The 20386-nt window shown below is 44.9% G+C and overlaps 1 protein-coding gene and 1 long non-coding RNA gene across 4 annotated transcripts in view; one reads left to right on the top strand and one right to left on the bottom strand.

Moving 5' to 3' along the window:
• Positions 1 to 1144: 1144 nt before the first annotated feature.
• LOC308071704 lies at positions 1145 to 7394 on the bottom strand. Its single transcript, XR_013931278.1, has 3 exons — positions 7264 to 7394; positions 4127 to 4284; positions 1145 to 3631 (listed from the first exon to the last, which is right to left on the bottom strand). It is a non-coding gene; the product is annotated as an uncharacterized lncRNA (long non-coding RNA).
• Positions 7395 to 7958: 564 nt separating this feature from the next.
• Positions 7959 to 20386, top strand: part of COP1 (COP1 E3 ubiquitin ligase) — a 127656-nt gene continuing 115228 nt past the window's right edge. For 2 of the 3 annotated variants that reach the window (XR_013931275.1, XM_080407518.1), the window contains exons 1-5: positions 7959 to 8304; positions 14412 to 14471; positions 15960 to 16057; positions 17413 to 17489; positions 19870 to 19989. Coding sequence is in view for 2 of the 3 variants with exons in the window: in XM_080407518.1 (XP_080263644.1) it covers positions 7964 to 8304; positions 14412 to 14471; positions 15960 to 16057; positions 17413 to 17489; positions 19870 to 19989 (696 nt within the window). In the remaining variant the exon portion in view is untranslated. The remainder of the gene's footprint in view (positions 8305 to 14411; positions 14472 to 15959; positions 16058 to 17412; positions 17490 to 19869; positions 19990 to 20386) is intronic. The other variant, XM_080407519.1, reaches the window with a different exon arrangement.

Raw genomic sequence — 20386 nt, forward strand, 5'->3', positions numbered from 1 at the left:
TTTTTGGTGCCCCCAGGGTCCTGGCAGTGGCACAGTGCTGCATGCAGGGGCAGAGCTTAAGTTGTCCTGTCACCCTCCTTTTTCCTGCCTCTCCACTATTTCTCTGCTGGAGGTCAGACCCTGGGGCCCACCTCCACAGTGACAGAGCTGTTGGCTCCTTGCTTTTCATGGGAATCTGCTTCCAAAGCAGGCACTAAGCAAGGACTTTGCTCCCATCCATGTTCATATGGGGGGAGATGCAGAGAATTTGACACCTGCCCATCTTTCTCCCACTTTAGATTGAAGGAGAAAAAAATCAGCTGTAAGAGCACGGTGGTTACACAGTGATCAGGTATCACAGAGAGTGATACACGCACACGTCTGGGGACTGCAGGGCTGGACCTGGGGGTAAAGAAATGTATGGGGGTAGTAAAAGTGAAAAGGAGACCTGGCTGGGTTAGGGTGTCAGGAGTAGGTCAGTGGGTGAGGGCCAAGGGTGGTGAGGTGCTGAGTTTTGTGCGTAGTCCCTGGCATTCAGCCTGGGCATCACAGCGCAATTCCCTGGTCACGTGCGCAGGGAGGGATGAGAGCAGGCAGAACTTTGGGGGTTTTAATCATAACAAACCCGTATTGTTTCTGGCCTGTGAGTGACAAGACAGCATCGTGGTGGGTCATCCTGGGCTGCAGGTGGCAGAGGTGATGCAGGAGAGCAGAGCAGCGAGCTGAGGGCAGGAGTGGTGCATACCTGTCAGCTCACAGGCATCTTCAGGTCGGTTCAGACAGCAACTTTTATTGCCAACTGCAAAGGCCTTAGGATAATTTTTCTCACCAGATAACCAGCAGAGACATCATTTTCCTTCCTACTTGAAGGAGGAGACGCACCAGATATTTCCTTGTGCCCAGCACGGGTTTGATTTGGGCAATGAAGAATAGCACGTGGGCTAGAGGGAGAAGCTCACCTGTGCAGGCAGAGTTCATCCTTGGCAGAAGCAACAGGACAGTGTGAAATTTCCCAGGCTGCAAACCGTCAGTAGTTCAGTGGATCACACCTTGAAATGCCCTTGTTGGTAGCTGCCTTCCCTAGAAGGGCAATTTTTTCAAAACCCACTGATCTGCACCAACCCCAATGAATGAAAGCGGACTGGAAAATATTCAGGCTGGTGCGACGAGCGAGGGGAAGCAAGCGGCCGACTCAGTGTGAGTGATAAAGCAAGCTTCAATTTATTACGGCGCGATTATGTCTTATATACAGTTCCAGTTAATTTTATGCCTACAAATCATCTGCTAATTGGCTAAGCTCTAAAGGGTTACATTTTCATACGTCCTCCTACTTGCGGTTTCTGCGGATAGCTAGCTACATATATTTTTTTCTCTCTTGTCTATGCGAATTCCTCAAAGTTATTTACAACATTAGGCACAAGGTCAGTGTTTTTCTCAGCTTCCTTATCAGCATGCCTCAGCACAGCTGCAAGGCCTGCTTCAGCTAACTTACACTAACTTTGTTTCACAAAGATCTTTAAGGGAGTCATGGCCGTGATCACACAGCCATTCTGCAACAGGCTGGTCAACCTTAATACAGTCATTCAATAGGCTTGAAAATACTGAAATTTGAAATAGATTTCTCTATATGTGTTTCACTTCCTGAATCTTACAGCTCACTTTTTCCAGTCTGCCCCTATAACCGCAAAGACCAGGTACGCACTTCCCTAAAAATACTGCAGAGCAACGTGGCTCAGGGAAACACCAAATCTAGGCAGCCGGGGCTACAAGAAAATATCAGCGCTCACAAGCCATGCAGTAAATCCTAGCAGGTGGCAACACTGAAGACAGATGACTTTTGCTGTCTGTAACATAACGGGGGAAGTTCACAGGAGAGAGCAGCACACGTTAACGCTCCAAAAAACAATTGCAAGCCACTAAATAGACCTGTCCATACTATAAGGGCACATAAACTACTTCAGTGTCAATCATATTTTGTGGGAAAGAAATCACCCTTGACAGAGATGCCGAATTCATCTTTATTAAAAGGATTAGTGCAGTTACAGAAGGAATGAATTTGATCATGTCTGTATTTAGGCATAGTGTATTAGCTGAGAGTGGGAACCATAGCAGGGGCTGAGCTTGGCCAGGTTTTAGGGGGTGTCAACAGTAGCAGCTACGCTGGGTAAGGAGCAGCCTCGCCGCGCCACTGCAGTGCATGAGAAACAGCAAACTTCGGCAGAGCTGCAGCATCCTGAGACCGACCTGGGCTTGCACAAGCCGAGGCTGGGCCAAGCACGTGTGAGAGAGAAACTACCTCTAGCTCGGCTTATGCCAAGTGGAGGGTTTGGTTAATATTTTCCTAGAAAGCCCACTCTTTGAATACAAGGTCAAAGACTCAGAGCAAAAGGACGTGCCATAAGAGAACCTTCACTCTACCCCCGGGCACATGCATTACAGTGCGGTGTTTAATAACAAGATGGTATCTTCCTTTTTCACTTCTAAAGGAAATTTCATAATTTTGAGCAGTGAATCAGGTATTTCTGCTTGTGTAAGTCAGAAATGAAGTCAAGCTCCTCTGTAGCTTTGCTTCAATGCACACACATTGAAACAGCAGTTGCATGTGCATTTCTTTTGGGGTCTTTGTAGCGCCTGGAAACTTTGGAGACAGTATTTCATTACAGAAGAATCACCAAATGATTTAAACCTCATTTTAGTTCTATCAAGTCAAATGCCTCTTCAGAAGACCTGAATGATGTAGTTTGCAGTGTAAAGGTGACATTTCTCCCAGACACTTTTTTGTTTGTTTGTTTTTTGCTTTAAAGGATCAGAGCTTTTTAAACATAGCAGTAAATGTTAATATTTTATTTTGCTGATTCTTCATTTCTGAAAATGGTTACAACATTTTTGCTCAAAATCTCTACACCAACTTGGAGTTAGCCTAAGGCCAGTGCATAAAATTCTGTCTGCAGGTGGCAAAGGTGTTATTATAAAGCATTGAAAGAAATCCTTTTTTTTTTAATAATTCTGTATAATCTTAACTATAATAGATGTCGCTAAGCATCTTCCTTCCTGCCACTACTTGCTTCTGCATTACTGAACTAGAAAAGAAATTAAAAAAACCAAAACCAGTCCCCCCAATTCCTGCTGCCCTCATATCCCATGCAGCCTGAGTTAGTTTGAGTATTTTAATAAGCAAATATTTTCTCACAGTCAAGTTTCAAGTGATGACTGTGCATGTACCTGAGTTGCTACAAGAGCCATTAACTCCTGCCCCTCTGTCAAAACGCCATCATTAAGTGCATTGTGCCCTTTCCTCAGAGGCCCTCCCCTGTGCAGGTAGCAAGTGGGTACTGCTGCCCTGCAGAGCAGATGTGTCTGCTGTGGGCAGGGAGTGTTGAGCTCTCTTTCCCTGCCCGACCATGCCCTCCAGATCCCCACACCTGTGTCTCACTGCAGGAATTCAAATTCAGGGAGAAGTGTCCAGGTTTCTCCCAGTAAACTGGGGAGGGAGCGTACCTGATGGTTAGGAACTGGGTCCCCTGGATAGCTTTGCTGCAGGTTTCTTTAGGAGAAGTTGCTGACAGCCTAATTTTCAGATTTATGGAGCATTAAGAGTTCCCATCGACTCTGTAACCAGGTGATGAATCTGTCCACGCTTCATTTTTCTCAGCTATAAAATGGGAGAAATGGCATTTCTGTCACTGGCTAGCTGGGAGGTTAATGCAATGATTATTAATAAAGGACTCTAATGACCTCTGGAGCAGCAATTCTCAAGCCAGGGTGGCTGTTCTGAGCAGGGGCTGCTGCGTTCCTGAACAGACTAACGGATCCCGGTGAAAATTAGGTGGTAGCAATGGGCTCAGAAACGGAAACAGAAGTCATTTTCCTCATAAGTCATCAGCAGTCAGGAACAGAGCCCGGAAGGTGACTGTCACTTCCCACAAACATCTGGCTGACACATCGCTCTGTGCGGAAGAAGTCTCAGTCTTGCTGCATGGTGATTCATGCAGAGTGCCCTTAATGATTTCGGCAACTGTGCTACCACTGGGTATCACAGCTGCAACTGCGCTACCACTGGGTATCACAGCTGCAACTGCGCAGGTAAATGGAGCCACAGTCGTAAAAGTCACAAACTCAGGGCTTATAATAAGCAGGATTTATGTACCCAGAAGAGCAGGATCTGTATCGCTATTAAGGTTCATTCATCTATAGGCAGTTCTTACCTGCTCCTTCCTTTAATGCCATGGGTAGAGATCATCATCCCTTTTTGCACAGAACTGGTACTTCATTGCTAGGGACACAGTCATCAACCGGCTTCAGAGGCTGGAAAACAGAGAAAAATAAAAGCAGATTACTACAGCCAGTCTTCCAAAACGTATGTCTGTCAGAAACCTATACTTTGTATAAAGTAACCACTAAGGGCTGTAGCTGGAGACATCTTACCCAGAGTAACTGATTTTTTTTCAGCCTAAGGGTTAGGCCAGTCAGGAATGGGTCATGTTTACCGGCTGGGCAGGAGGTGTTTGCCTTGCTGTGCTCCACACACCTTTGGAGGCAGATAGACATCTCCTTTAAGAGGAGACACAAAGGTAATTCCAGATTAAGCAAGGAAACACAAGCAGTCTTCTGGGGGCAGATTTGAGCCTAAACAGGACCCCAGAAAGACCTACTGAAAATAAAAAGACCTACACCAGGGCGCAGATGTCCTCACACCAAGAAACCCCAGTCTGTCCTGAACCCATCAGGAGTTGTGCTTCAATGCGGGATCCCAACCGCAAGAAGGTGCAAGCATCTGACACGCTGCTGGCTGAAGGAGACACAGGGACATGATCAGAGGGCTGAAGCACCTCTCCTCTGAAGACAGGCTGAAAGAATTGGGTTTATTCAGCCTGGAGAAGATGTGGCGCCGAGGAGAAAGGGCCAATTCTTGAAGGGGGCTTGTAAGAAGGATGAGGACAAGCTTTTTAGTAGGGCCTGTAGTGATAGGACAAGGGGCAATGGTTTTAAACTGAAAGAGGGTAGATTTAGATTAGATATTAGAAAGTAATTCTTTACTGTGAGGGTGGTGGGACACTGGCAGAGGTTGCCCAGAGCAGCTGTGGGTGCCCCATCCCTGGAAGTGCTCAAGGCCAGGCTGGACGGGGCTTGGAGCAACCGGGTCTGGTGGGAGGTGTCCCTGCCCAGGGCACGGGGTGGAACTAGGGGATCTCGAAGGTCCCTTCCAACCCAAACCATTCTATAGTTCTATGAAAAAAACTCTTACAGCTGATATATCATGTTTCACTCTGGTACCCCTGCCATAGGATCTAATAACAGCATTGTCGATACTTGGACTGTATCAAATGAATTCTTAGACCTCATCTCGTGCTAACAGGGACTGGAAGATACCTGACCCAGCAGTGCTCCATCCACAGTGAACTTTAAAACTGGGAGAGTTTATCCATGTCCTTTGTCTCACTACAATGGACAGGCATCTCGAGGAAGTAGCATCTAATCTTCCCTCAGGCTGCAAACATTGATCTTGGAACTGGTAATGCAAGGTAACCCCAGGAAAAAAATATCTCCAGAAGCCTGAGGCTGTTCAGTATGCATCAGGGCAGTGAAGAGAAGGTCTTTGCTTAGAGGGCCTCCAAGAGCTCAGAATTATATCCTGAAGCTCAGGTATTAGGGATTTGGTCCTTTGGTGCTGAAAGTGCTGGATGCCACACTTGCTGCCAGGCCTGTGGGCATAGGTGTTGTTGTGAAGGCCATAAGTGGGCACATATTTGATCTTTAACAGCATTTATGTGTGTCATTTTTTCCTCCCTGAAGCACAGTCAGGAATGGCAAGACTTTTCAAGGATCAGCCAGTATTTCAGTACATGTGAAGCATCTAGATGTCCTATTGCCAATACTACTGCACTGCAGACACTCATCCATAAAGCTTTTGGTCCCTCTGAAAGACAAGGAAATGAGACTTTGCTTTCTCTTAGCAATAGGAAATATGATGCACACAGACCCAAACAGACAGGTTCAAATTTAGACAGTTCTTTTTTGCTCCCACTGAAAACAGGGGGAATTGATATGTTTCAGGGTCTTTATGGAGACCTGCCAGTCAGAAGGCTATTTATAGAAAGCAGGGGGAGACAACAGCTAAAAAAAACCCACCAAAACCCAAACCAAACCACTAAAAAGAACTTCAAAAACTCTAAGAAGGAAACTTTTTAATAACAGCAACAGAGTTAAATCATGAGAGTGACTATAATGGCAGATGTCAACTTGTAAAGGTAAGACTACTGACCTGGATCTCAAAAAGAAGCTGCCTTTGTATTTTCTGTCTTGCACAGATCCACGTTTACACACTAACATTCCTCAGAGAGACAGTTTGGGTTTTGTTTTGTCTTGGTTTGTTGTTTTTTTCCCCCCCAACATTAGGGGTAAATACACAGAGGCAAATACCCAACGGCATTCAAGCAGAAGTTGAGAGGAGATGTCAAGAGGGGCACTCCACAGCTCTCCATGTGCAGCAGCATCTCCAGAGTGAATCAGGAGCAGCGTTTCCCTGTGCTCTCTTTGGGACACCTGTGATCCTCTTGTGATCCTCTGTCCCTGCCACCCTGCTGCATGCCAGAGAGGTCTCCTGACCAACACTGCCTACCTGAAGCCACCTTTTTTTCTCTCAGACCAGTTTTACCAGCTCTCATACTGGTTTTACAGCCCACTGAAAGCTCACTCTGCTGTCTTCCCTGGGAGGAGTGCCACAGAGCTGATCTCTCTGGGCGTTTTCCCATACCTGGGTTTAGGATTACCATCCTCAGGGAATGCCCTAGTGTTTCGCCAGCTGCCTCTTTAACCCTAGACAGGTAAAGCGGACTGTAGACAATACAGTTACTCAATGCAAAGCAGGCAATACGTTTCTGTGGGTTGCTGGAAGAGAAATTACGGGGAACAGGTATCTCTGTGCAGTACTTCTGGCCTTGCCAAGTGCCGTGGTCCATAAGCCCTTCTGTTTGGCTTGCAGAAGTCAGGGTCTTGGGATGACGCTTTCCCTCACACCCAAAACATCTCTGAGGCATTGTTCGTTAACACTTCATTCATTAACTTAATGAATAAATGAACTGTATGCATTTATTCATTCGTTTATTTAAGTCATAAATGAACTTTATTCATTAATTAATGCAGAAAGCAGTCTGCCCTGGCTTCTGTAAAATCACGGGCTACTGTAAGGAAGCAGGGACGCGCCGTGGGCCATGTCACTGGGATCCCTGCCCGCCCAGGCAGCGAAGGGAGCTGGCTGAAGCCCGGCGAAAGCCGTTAACTCACTACTGGAGGCCTTTCCGCGGAGCTGGACAGCATTCGGTACCCGGGGTGAGCCGTGCAGGCACAGGGCAGCTCCTCGGGGTGCACGGCCCAGGTGACAGCCGCCGGCGGGAGCGGCCTGTGAGGCACGGCGCAGTCCGGCGCCGCCGAGGGACTTCTGTGCGCTGAGGGAGAGGGTCCCTGAGGGAGCGACGTCTCTGTCGGGGGGCAGCCTGCACCGGGGCGGGCAGGAGCGGCGGGCAGCGGGGCGGGCTCCTGGCCCGCGGTCCCCCCGGCGCGGCCGGCCGCTGGCCTGAGTTCGGCGGCACGGCGGGACGCCCGCCCGCAGGAGCCGTGCGGGGCCGCCGGGGAGCCCAGGGCCCGCCGCGGCCGGGGAGGCCGGGCCCGACCCCGCCGCCCCGCCCCGAGGGCAGCACCGCCCCGCCCCGGGCCGCGCATGCGCGGCGGGCTGTCCGCCTGTCAATAAAGCTTGAACAAGCGCCGGGCCGGGGACGCGCGGGCGGGCGTGTTTTGTTGGTTTTTGGGGGTTTTTTTGTTTTTGGTTTGTTTTTTTTTTTTTGCCCCCTCCCTTCTCTCTCTCGCTTTTTTTTTTTTTTTTTTTTTCTTTGAACGAACTTTATTGTTCCCGCGGTGCCGCGCGCGGGGATGCGCTGAGGCCGCTCCGCCGTCGGCCCCGCTCCGCCCGCCCCGGCTCGGCCTCGGCATGTCGGGCAGCCGCCTGCCGCCGCACCCCGCCGCGCCGCCCGCCGCCACCCCGGCCTCCTCCTCTTCCTCCTCCTCCTCCTCCTCTTCGGCGGCCATGGCGCCGGGCTCGTCCTCCTCGGGCGGCGCGGCGGCGCGGCCTGTGCTGGTGGCGGCCGCCGTGTCGGGCTCGGGCGCGGGGCTGGCCCGGCTGGCGGCGGCGGCGCGGCCCGGCGGTGGCGGCGGCTCCTCCGCGGGAGGTGGCGGTGCGGGCGGCGGCAGCAGCAGGAAGAGGCCGCTGCTCACCCCGCTCTGCAACGGGCTCATCAACTCCTACGAGGACAAGAGCAACGACTTTGTCTGGTGAGCGCGATATATCGCGATAGCGGCACCCGCTACCCCGCTGAGGGAAGCCGGGGCGCCGCCATGCCGGAGGGAAGCCCAGGGGGTGGGTGATAGCGGCGGGAGGCCGGAGCAGCCGGCAGCGGCCCCTCAGGGCTCCCCGCGGGGAGCGGAGCGTTCGCACCTCACCTCAGCTCGCCCTGGCGGGGTCATGGCGCCGGGGGCTCCCCCGCTGCGGGGCTGGGGCCGCCTCTGGGCCCTGTGCAGCGGCGCTGCTTTCACCCTCGCTGTTCTTAAGCCGAATCGGGCTGTTCCTGGCAGGTTCCCCCCCGGGTGCGCTCCAGCAGCCCAGCGTTGCGGCCAGGACCCGCGGCGTGCGGGCTGCCCTCACGCAGCCCGGTGACACGGCCAGTCCGTGCCTGTTACCTGGGCCCTGTGGCGCCGGCGGGGCCGGGCCAGTGCTGGGGGACACGGCCCCTGCCGAGCCCCTCGCCGAGCCCAGGACGAGGAGCCAGTGCAGGAGCTGGTGCCCCTCCGGCTGGGGATCCAGGGAGTCCCGTGGTGGTTGACAGATCCAGTGAAGCTGGCGCAGCTTTGCCGCTGTTGCTGGGAAAGGTTGGTTAGTTTCAAACAGCAAGAAGGTTTGTGTTGGTCTGGCACCTAAAACCAGATGAGCGGGAAACTTCTGTGATGATGGGATAAAGGTTTTTTCTTTTTTTGAGGCCGTTCAGATGCTGTCCTTATAATGTTCAGCCAAAACTGCAGCTCGTAGCTGGAAATACTCTTTCAGCAGACTTGGTAGACCAAGGCCTGCTGCAATGTGTGGTGGCTGGAGAACTGTTGGTGATTTGCAGTTTCAAAGAGAGCCCATTACTAACGGGTTTCAAACCTCCTGACATAAGGAATAGGTTTGACTTTTATAGCTGGTTGGATGTACTAAAATGTGAGAACAGAAAGTAGGGATAAGTGTTCACATCTGAGAGGCAAACAGTGAAGAGATACTGGAAAGAAGCTTGAGTTGTGGGGAAGTCATGTGTTGGAAAGAAACAGGGTGTGTTTTTTTTAAAAAAAAAAAAAGGAAGAGAAATGGGCCACAGCTTCCCAGACGACATTGACAGCTCTGACTTACAGGTGAGGGTTAGATGTCTGATGTCTCCACGGGACAGGAATTGTCTCAAAAATATGCAGACTTGATTTTACAGCTTTGTAAACTGTCTAGCAGAGTAGGTAGCAAACATCCTTGCTACCAAAGTGAGAACCTGAAGCTGCGAACAAGTTAGTGGCAGAAAAAACAGTAAGTACTTCTTACTAGTAGTAAGTGATAATAAAAAATTACTGCTTATTACTGAAAGTATTGGTTTGTTCAGTAACAGATATAAGATGAGAGAACAGCTGTAATCAGCTGGCCTGCTCTGGCTGAAGGCTCTAGGCCATGTTAGGTGGATCTAAGGGCATTTGGTGTGGGAGAGGGGTGCATTGCTGTTGCTCGTGGGTTTTCTGATCAGAGGGGATAATGCAATTGCAAATGTCCATGTCCCTCTGTTCCCTTCACAGTTATACTCTGGCAGTAGTGGTCTACAACCATTGTTCCCCATCCCTTTCTAGTCAGCTGTCACTTCTTGTTTTGCTGTCTGTTGTAGAAATGAAGGTGTTTAAAGGGAAAATAACACCCATAACAAGTTTGTAGGCCAGTTGTAGTATTTAGAGATGGTTCAAAAAGCTGAGTTTCTTGTATCTCTCTTCCCCCGCCCCCCCGCAGGTAAGTACTGTGCATGCTTCAAGGAGAACATGAATTAGCTGTTCACTCCTCATTGAGGAGTGCTGCTGGCTGAAAAAGTGAGAGGGGGGAAAAAATCAACTGAGGTAATTGGGGAAAATGTCCTGTCCCCCTTTTCCTGGTATTTATGAGAGCTACATTGGGCATTTGGAAGTGCAGGTCAGACACTTATAAGAGCAGACAATGATTATAGTTAGTTAACTTACCAGAGTTCTTCACTGCTGTGTATTGTTGTGGGCTGTAGGGGCTGATTGTTATGTATTAACACTAGCTTCAAGTTAATAGTAGTATTATTATTTTTTTTTTTAGTTAGCAATACAGTTATACAGTGCAGAAACAAACTCAACTGGGCAGCTCTGGAATTTTGAGCAATGTCCAAGAAGACAGGTGTGTGTGAATGTGCAGCCTTAAATAATTGATTTAAACAAGCTTTGGATATCTTGGTGTGAGAAGCAGAAGTTTACCATATGCTGGGTTGTTCTTTTTTTCCCTGTAAGGACACTTTCAAGATGCTGTCAGCTGCAGGGAACATTTGATAATTTTTCTGAACATGGGCTGTGAGTGGATGTTAGCCACAGCTGCGGACTCAGTGGTAGATTCAGTCTGTACCCGACTGAAAGTGGGAAAGCATAAAGAAGTTTGGGTGAGTTTCAAACTTCAAGGTACAAGTGGAAAGCCTGTAAATAGTGTTAATGTGTGCAACCTCCCTGCCTGTCTTCTGAAAGTGCTGTCTCAGCAATATGAGGCCTAGGTTTAACGTAAACATTGGCATACATTGCTAGTCTGGGTTGTGAAATGTTTAGCAAGTGTAGGCTCACAAGCTTGCAAGTGTGGTATGTATCAGCTTCTGACTGGAAATGTGTAACTCTAGTCAGGAAGGCAAATAGGCCTGACTTACTGGACAACTTCGTGGTAAAAGGGGAAACTTTGTTTCTCTTACTGCAGGGTATAGAATTAAAGGTAGTTTGCTGTTCCTATAGCCAGGCCTCTTTCCACTTGCCTGAGAAGATCTGAAAGGGAATCCTCTGATCAGAGAATTTTCGCCTGTCCAGTAATGTAATTTCCCTGACATTACTCCCAAATAGTGGTTGACTAAATGTCTTTTAAATCAGTTACTATCTGCTTGGGTCCCTGGACGTGGCTGCTTCATACCAGTAGTTGTTTCTGAGCTCTGCCATAGGTAAGAACATATGGAAAAGGGGATGTTGCATACTGACCTGCAGGGGTACACACAACAAACTTATGTATGGGTAGGACTGTGTGCCATGTTTGAAGGTGGACTTGCAGGTTCATGGGTGTTTAAAACAGTTCTTACCTCAGGTGGTTACCTGTTAATGCTAGGCATGGGCTGGTGTAGTTATTCATGTGTTTGTGATCTGGCAAACCCCTTTAAAGACTACTGCAAACTGACCCTGGAGGTCACAAGCTAAAACCACAGGGAGCTGTTTATGTACCATGTGTAATGATGGTTTTATGATCTGTTTTGTTGGAGCTTCATATTCAGTAGATACTAATGGTAGTGATCTTCAGCCTGGCCACCTTCCACGTGAAGGACAGAGCCTGCAGCAAGTCCTGCTCTATGTTTAGACCAAGGAGGAGCAGAATAGGAGGGAGAAACTGTAATAGGTCTTGTTTGCTGTGGAGCAGAAGGAAATCTCAAGTGTGTTTTAATTCTATAGCGACCACTTCAGCCAGGTGTTTGGGCAGCAGCAGTGTGACAGTAGTGCTCTTTTCAAGGCACTTCTCAACAGCTGGCAAAACTTAGAGGCATGAACTTGATTAAAATTATTTTAAAAATGTTTGAGGTCTACTGCATAGAGAAAGAATGGTAGGTCTTTGCAGTGTTGGATAAAAAAAAAACTGTTAGTAAATAAGGCAGTGACATTTTTGGCTTGCTGAAGTAATTTGCATCCTTTGTACTTGGCTCTGCTGTTTAAAACAAATAGAGTTAAGAACTATCTCATGCAGAGAAGCCTTGATTTCACCATACCTCTTCTCAGTTTTGGTGTATACTGCAAGCTGTAGTGTGTCTCAAGTCCCCATCGCTCCACTACTTTCTTAGCCTTCCCTGTGTGTTAGATTAACTTAAAACAACCGGTGCATAGCAACTTCCATGTGTTACAGCCAGCTTGGCTTCAGCAAATATTAAAAAACATCAATCTTGTTTCCACTTGTAAATCAGTTAGCGTTTCGGGGGAAACAGTTCTTAATGGAAACTTCAGGCTCAGTTAACAATGACCCTGGCACTGAATGGCCATCTTTGCTGGCTCTGAAAGCTTTTTCTCAACTATTTTGCCTCTGTCACTTCTCCAATCAAACTGGTGTGAAGAAGAGGAAGTTTGGGAAACCAGCCTTGGATGCTCATGTAACCTTAAGTGTGTGACTTCTTAAAACATGCCAGGCTAATAGAGTACAAAAAAGCCTAATTCTCCTCCTATTAATCTACCCTTTTTGGCTAAATTCAGTCATAATTTATTCTGACTAAACAGTGCCTTGGAACTAAATAACTTCTAACTCGGAAACACAGACTGGAACTTCTGAAGTTGGTGCTACTCAAGACAAAAAGTACAGAAAAGTGTCTGTCAGGGTGGAAGAGCGACAGGTGCATGTAAAGTATTCGAGGTGGCTCAGTTGGTTCAGAGTAACATTCTAGTTTGATTTGTTTGCCTATACATTGTGTTTATACAGACAGTTTGGTGGAATATTTAAGACAACCTGGTTTGTGTGTTAGATTGCACAAACCTTTCAAGGCATCCCTGGTTTTCAGTTTGGTGATTCAGAGCGGGATTGCATTGGCAGAGGCCACAGCTTCCCTTCTGTGGGCTTAAAAATAACTATTTAAGAGCATTTTTCATCCCTATTTTTAAATGCCTAATGGGGTAACAAGTTTTAGTATCTTCTACAATGGATGACAGAAAGGGGGAGTGACTTCTGTGGAGTGCTAACAAGGGGAGAAATTAAGGTGCTCCCCTCCCCTGCCAAGCATTGCTTGCTTCAGTCTGATCTGGGTTTTTGATCTTGGATTCAAAAAGACTCCTGCTTTTCAAAAGTTAACAGTTTATTAACGGCTCATTCTGTGGGAGCTGCCTTGTTGGCAGAAGGTAGGAGGAAGTTGTTTCTGAAGAAAACAAATGCTGCTGAAAACCTTCCTGAACTGAGACTGGTGTGGACATGCGGGAGTGTGAGGAGAGCATTTGGATGTCTGTAAGGGCTTGAAAGCAAGGTGAAGCTTGTGACACAGCAGGTACGTGTGTTATGTGCAGAATTGTGACGTTGCTGTCCACAGTGTCTCACTAGATAGCTAGCCAAGACCTGAAGATGAGCATGTATGTGACGGAATATCTTACCAGCTACTGGGGACAGTAGCCATAGGAATCACTGGAAGTAAGGCACAGCTCTTGTCTACTTCCATTTGTGTTTGTTTCCTTCAAATGTCATAGCCACTTGATGAGACTGATTTCTTCCACTACCCATCTCACTGAATTCCTGTCTCTTGTCGTACTTGGGTTCCTGTAGAGCACTGCTTGCTTGTACATCCTTCTGCTCTTCAGCTCCCTGCTTGGTTTTTGGTGATCCCTCCTGGAGGACTGGCTGTGCTTTGGTCACTAAATAGTCTTGGAAAAAACTAAAGCTCTTGTTTCCATTCATTCCTCTGTCTTCCTTATGAATAGACCCATATTCTACCTTTCCCATCTTCTCCTTTGACTTTAACGCCATGCTTGACTGTTTGTTCTATCTTCTGGTTGCACTGTACCTTATTGTGCTCTCTAGCAGCCTCAGCCCTGCCTGCTGCCTGGCAGTGCTCTGCAGGCACACCTCCCTTGTTGGCACCTTCTCCTACTTATTAGTTCTTGTTTGCATGACATTATAACTATTTTTCTGCTCTGCCTCTTTGCATCCTTTTTTAAAGTTATAGATAGCTATTGGCTGAGAAAAGGAAGAAAAAACTAATTTTGGTGTTATTTATAAACACCTTATGTCTGTTCATGTCAAAACCAGTTTTTTTACATTTTGAGAGCTAGTACAGATGGTTAGAAGGTTCTTCTGCAACCTTGCTTGTTGAAGGCTTTTGGGGGTTTGCAACTCTTGAAAGCTTCAAGACTGAACACTTACCTGATTGCTAATTGTAGCAAACTGCAGTATCATTCTGAGTTCGAAAAGCTGTTGATTGCCCCTTTTGATCTCTATACTACCCAGTTGCTGTTGTACTTGTGTGTCCTCTTTCATTTTACAAATAGAAAATATTCCCTAAGGGTGATTAGGTGGCTGCTTTGAGTTAATAATACTTTCCTTCCTTTTTTTTTAACATAAAAAGACAGCTTTGTGATTTTTGGCTTTGTTTTGTTTTCAGCCCCATCTGTTTTGATATGATTGAAGAAGCCTACATGACGAAATGTGGACACAGCTTCTGGTAAGATTATTTTTTTTTTTTTTGTATTGTGCAAAATGTCCATCTCTTACAGCATGTGTGGACTGACATTGCTGTGAATCCCTTTCCCTCAGAGTTCTTGTTACTTTGTCTTCTATCCCTGCATTGAAGAAAGAGGTTGAAATAAGATTTTAAAAGATGAGTACCAGTCTGGTTAAAGAAAAGTAGTCTTAGTATTTAAAACAAAAGATGTTGTGCTACCGTATTTCCCCTGTAAAGAAATAAAATGATCATAAACTTCTGGTAGCATCAGAACAGTTTGTCAACTTACCTGTATTGGTCCCACCTTTTATAGAGGTCCTGGGACTGACTGTTGGTGTTGGGAGGTCCTCCTTGCCTTTGTGCAAGACCATATACAATTTGAAGTGGCTTGCACATTGTCTGTTGCAATTCCCTCTCAAAAATTGAGGAGTATGCTTCAGACTTGTTTCTGTTGTATTGAGTTTACCCAGGGTCCACTTATTTTTCAGTGTTATCTCTGGCTGTCATGAGGAGTGAATGTTTTGTGGAGAAGTTAAAAAAACAAAACAAAACCACACCCTCCAGGGGCAGGTGTGGAACCATGACGTTTTAATGTCAAGTGTGTTAAATTCTCATAGTGTCCATTAACTAGAAATAAACGACCTAGCTTTTACAAGAAGTAGTATTTTAGTAGTGTAAACCACTTCCTCAAGCAGCAGATTCGGTTGGCTTTCAGAAATGCTTTGACCTGCAACAGGTAAGATAACAGCTGATTTTGTGCTTTCTATAGTAACACTTCATCCCTGTGATCTCTAACTTTTTTTTAGAAGTCCAAGATGAGAAGCATTCAAATATCTTTATTTAGAAAGAGCAGAGCAACATTGTCACATGTCTTTACCAGCAGTTGACATCAAGCTAGGTTCTTGATATGATGCTTAAATCTGGTACTATAGTGCATTTTGTAGTTACTCTGTCCCTCTGATAGCTAACAGCTCAACAGAGAGCACCTCTGAAGTCTCTGGTGAGAATATAACAGCCAGAGAGTGGGGGGGGAAATGTGAGAAGTTGATGAAGGTGTTTCCTCTGCTCAATTTCCCAAAATGTGTAATAGCTTTTAATGTCACTTGCTAAGTATTTGGCTAATCTAGAAGAGTTGCTTCTGGATAATGCAGTCTGTTAGCTGTACCTGTAGAAGAGGGGCATGAATTTGAGAGGGAAGCATGGCTGAAGTATCCAGTGTCGCCACAATCCTCAGGGAAGTAAGAGTGAAGTACTTAAATACCTCTTGTAATCCTTGCCAAGAAACTTTGCTGTCTTTCTGCTGTAGCATGCTCTGAGTTAATGTTGGAACATTTTGACTCCACTGTAGGATCTTGGCAATGCAGCTGCTAGCTAGCAAAGCAGAGTACCTGTTATAAAAGGTTGATTTTACTTACTTACTTGCTTATGTTCTGTTCCTTCATGTTTGCTCACTTGTTTTTGTTTCTTGTTTTTTACATTTTTAAACAGCTATAAATGTATTCACCAGAGCTTGGAGGACAACAACAGATGTCCCAAATGCAACTATGTTGTGGACAACATAGATCATCTCTATCCCAACTTCTTAGGTGAGCTCTAGGCTTGTTTGCATGAGAAACATCTTAGTTTTTAAAGGAGTCAGGCACTTATAAATTCGTTCTATAAACAGCTATCTTATGGATATTGAAAACAAAATCCAAACATCAGCCCTGTGGTCAACTGTGGGTTTTATATATATTAAAAAGAGTGGTTAGTGGTGTAAACTGTTAATACTCCACTACCTCTAGTAGTTCTGTATGCTGAGTTGAAGTAGTGACACTGACTTGCTGTTTACATGCTAAGAAAGGCAAAATGAAGATGTTTTTCTGATGGCTAGAGATCTGAATCTCTATTTACTTTTGTGTTTTTTTGCACTCGTGTCTGTCTTATTGAGCACATGCCCTGTTTACAAAGCACGGGCACTGGTGGGGGGGGGGGGGGGCGCAAATTGCATATTGTGCTGTTTTGGCTACTGTAGTAAGGTCCATGTGATGTATGTATGGGTAAATTGGAGAGAAAATATTCATGCACATACCTATATGCAATCCTAATTGTTTGCTTTGTAAACAGAAGAAGGAAATATTCCTAACTGGAAATAGAACTTAAAACTTAGTTATGGGAAGAAAACATCAAAGGAAGCACATTGCAATGTGGAATATCAAAACTAAATCAAATCTTGATTGCATGTGCTGGGATACCACCCATTTAATAGTAAATAGATCAAAAGCCACACCTGCCAAGGAATGCTTAGGAAATGAGCATCCTGATTTAGATCCAGACATGTTGTGCCAAAGATGGTGCTGAGGCAGATCTGGAAGTATATGTTAGGCTGGAGAACATTGCTTCCATGTGCCTGTTCAGGGCTTTGAGGGCTGTGTTGGAGGTGGAAGAGCTTGTGTGTGTGTGGGAAGGGTTGAAGTTATCTTTCTCTTTGCACCATTCACTAAATTGGTGTGAAATAAAACTGTAGCAAAAATATATCTTTAAAAAGGCACATAGCGGTTAAAGGAAAAAGTTCTGTTCAGCTGTACTTGTTCTCAGCCTGTGATAAACCAGTTAATGTTTTATCTCCTGCATACTCTTCTGTGATATGCTTCTGTCTTGCAGTTGAAAAACTTTGTCAAAGAACCATGGGTGCTTAGCAAAAGGAACTGAAGCAATTTGGGGAACGTGTAGGCTTTGTATGAGTTGATGATTTTAAGATAATATTTATATACTTTACAAAAATAAACTGAGGAATAAATCTGTGAGGACAAAAGCAGAGGCATGTTCTACTGTTTTAATTATTGATAAACCTACTGTGGAACTAAACTAAAGTAAAAATATAGAGGAGGAGTTTTGTACTGGTGGTGTTAACTCTAAATCCATCCCTTCTCTGACATCCTAATTACTTATATTTTTTTAGTCAATGAACTTATTCTTAAACAGAAGCAAAGATCTGAGGAGAAAAGACTCAAACTGGACCATTCAGTGAGTAGCACCGTATGTTCCAACTTTCTTACTTTATATTTATTTTATGATTTTGTACAGCAATTGTGTCATTACGTGGCTTACTTAAAAGAAATTACACTGTTGAGCTGATGCTTTAGCTTGCTTCATGAGGGAATAATAGCAATATCAGTGGCAGTGGGACTAGATCCCCCAACCTTGTTAACTCACGGTCTTCCTGCCAGCATTATATGTGTAGAGGCAAGCTCCGCTGGCATAGCGAGGTGTCATATGGTGTATTGAATATAACCTGGGAAACTATCCATGGAAGAACACTTGTTTAAAGGTAATCATTTTCATTCAGTGTTCGAAATTACAGCTACAATGAGAGTAATGGATGACTAGTAGTGCCACGCACTTGTCTGATCGTGTGCGAGAAGCTGTGTTCTACAGGGAAATTGGAGGAAGGCAAATACCAACCACAAGAGGGAGAAGGATGTTTTCAGAGTCCTGGTGTTCTGGCTCTGATCCCAGATAAAACTGCCTGGGTATCTTCTAGACTTGCTTCATGTCATAGAATCAGAGTGTGGTCTGTGTTCTCAGTTCATGAAAACCCCTGTACAGCAGTAGTGGATGCTCTTGTACATTAAGATCAAAAAGAATATATGACATGAACCAGGAAACTTGCATATTTGTCCTGCTATGTCTGGCTTCCTTGACTTCTGTAATTCACAGATAGCATTACAAAGTAATATTAACAATTACAGAGCCCTTGTTTTGTCAGTTAACCCCCCTCCATTGAAGTGTTATTAATTTAGGGTCTGTGTTGCAGAAACCAATGTTTTCAGCAGCTGTATGGTTTAGGTGCTTTAAGAATTCATTGGCTTGCTTACAGTTACAGTAAGTTTTTTATATTCATTATAGAATACAGCATATTTAATATAAAATATGCATAAACCATATCTGGTTTAAAATGCGCACAATTGACCTGAAGGTATGTTCAGTAACTTGTTGGAAATTGATTCTACTCTCTCATAGTGCACCTTTTAAAAGCCATGCCTGTAGATGCATCTGTTCTGGATAACTGCCAGTACATGGAAATCTACCATGACTTCGTGCCCAAAACGATGTTGTCTACCTCTTGGCAGTAAATAAAAAATACAGACATCTCTAAAAAGGGAAACCTTGCTGTTGTACCAGCTCCTTAATGTGCTTATTCTCTGCTTGTATTACTTCTGCTATTAAGAGAAGTAATTCAAGACATGCTGTAGCAAATGCACCATTTCTTGGTCATGGGTTTGTGCTATGAAGAAATTACTTTAAGGCATCTTTGAAATTTTTCAAGTAGTGGAGCAGTAGTACATTAATATGTTAGTTTGTCTCAAATCTTGACTTGCTTATAAATTACATTTTCTTCTGGTTGTTCCAGATTGATTTTTTCTTTTTTTCTTTACCTGTGTGGCTTCCAGAGGTTCTGTTGAGTTGTGTAAACTGTTGCATATGGATGTTGTTATATTTTATTTTTCTTAACTGAGTAGATACAAATAGGCTGCAATTTCTGAGAAAATGTCTGGTTTAGACTGGATGGTATTTTTACTACTTGCAAATTTAAATGTCTTAATCTAGTGTCATAGCTTTTATAGAACAGGATTTTTTAATCCAGCTTTGTTTCTTAGAAGGGAAAGACATTTGAGCTGTTCCTGTTGGCTCCTCAGGCCTTTTGATGTAAGGCTGTATTAGCATTAACCTATTATTTGGGTTTTACTGTACTAAAAGATACTTTTCTACTGACAAGAAGACCAAGCAGCCTGTAGGGAAGAATGGGCAGCACAGTAGTATGCTGGCTCCTTGAGGAGTCCTCAGCTCTAACAGGTTAAATGAGATCAACCTGCTGAGCTCCATCTTCTTCCCAGCTCTCACATTTCCTGTGAAAATACTCTTAAGAGAAGTAGTGTGGGAGGTGAAAGCAGAAAAGATAAGTTGATACTACCTTCTTCCATTTGAATTTAGCATGAGGGCTTACCTGTTACTTAGCTAAAAAAATTAAAAGGTATTGCCACTTAACAGTATTTCAGATAGATGTAATCCAACTAAGCTTATATAAACATTTTTCTTCTTTCTCCCCATAGAAACATCTCAGAAACTAGGGCACAAATCAGATAAAATTGTGGCTGTGAAATAATCTCTTCCTAGCAGCAGCAGCTGCGCTGTCATGAAGCACAAATATCTCCCAAATAAGATAAGCAGTTACACAGCAGACAGAAGAGCTATATCCTATACATGTGGTAGAATTGAGAATTTTGATTCCTGAAAATTGTTTTGAAATTTTGTGAAGGGATGAAGTTATTGTAGTGTTCTTTTTAGTATCTGTTGCTAGATATAGCCCTGGGTGGCTTGAACTCACTGTCTCTCCAACATCTCTTGTTCTTTCTAGAATGGCCATAGGTGGCAGATAATTCAAGATTTTTTGGGAACTGATCAAGACAATCTTGACTTGGCTAACGTCAACCTCATGCTGGAGCTGCTGGTGCAAAAGAAGAAGCAGTTGGAAGCAGTAAGAAGTTTCTCTTGTCTTATTTAAATGAACACCATTGTCTAGTTTTTCTCTTTTCAGGGTTTGATTTTCTTAAAGTAAGGTTCTGTTTCCAAATTAGTCAGAATTTTCTCTTGCATTTTGGTGTTGAAAAGTTGACCATCTCGCTAACCTTTGTAGCAAAGTAACATTTCAACTGCAATGCCCGTAACGTGCTTAGTGTTGCTGCTGACATGACAGGGTTATATAAACAAGCAGGGGAAAATGGAAAAGGATAAGAGAAATGGCTAGCAGAACAGGGAAGTGCATATGAAAATGCTTGCTAATTGACTGTTGCACAAGTAAATATCAGATATTTCTTGGTAATAAGCATGAAGAAGTCCAAAATATAGGTTAAGGAATAAACTCTATGAACATG

This window comes from Falco punctatus (genome assembly GCF_963210335.1).
Source record: "Falco punctatus genome assembly, chromosome: 11".
NCBI lineage: Eukaryota > Metazoa > Chordata > Aves > Falconiformes > Falconidae > Falco > Falco punctatus.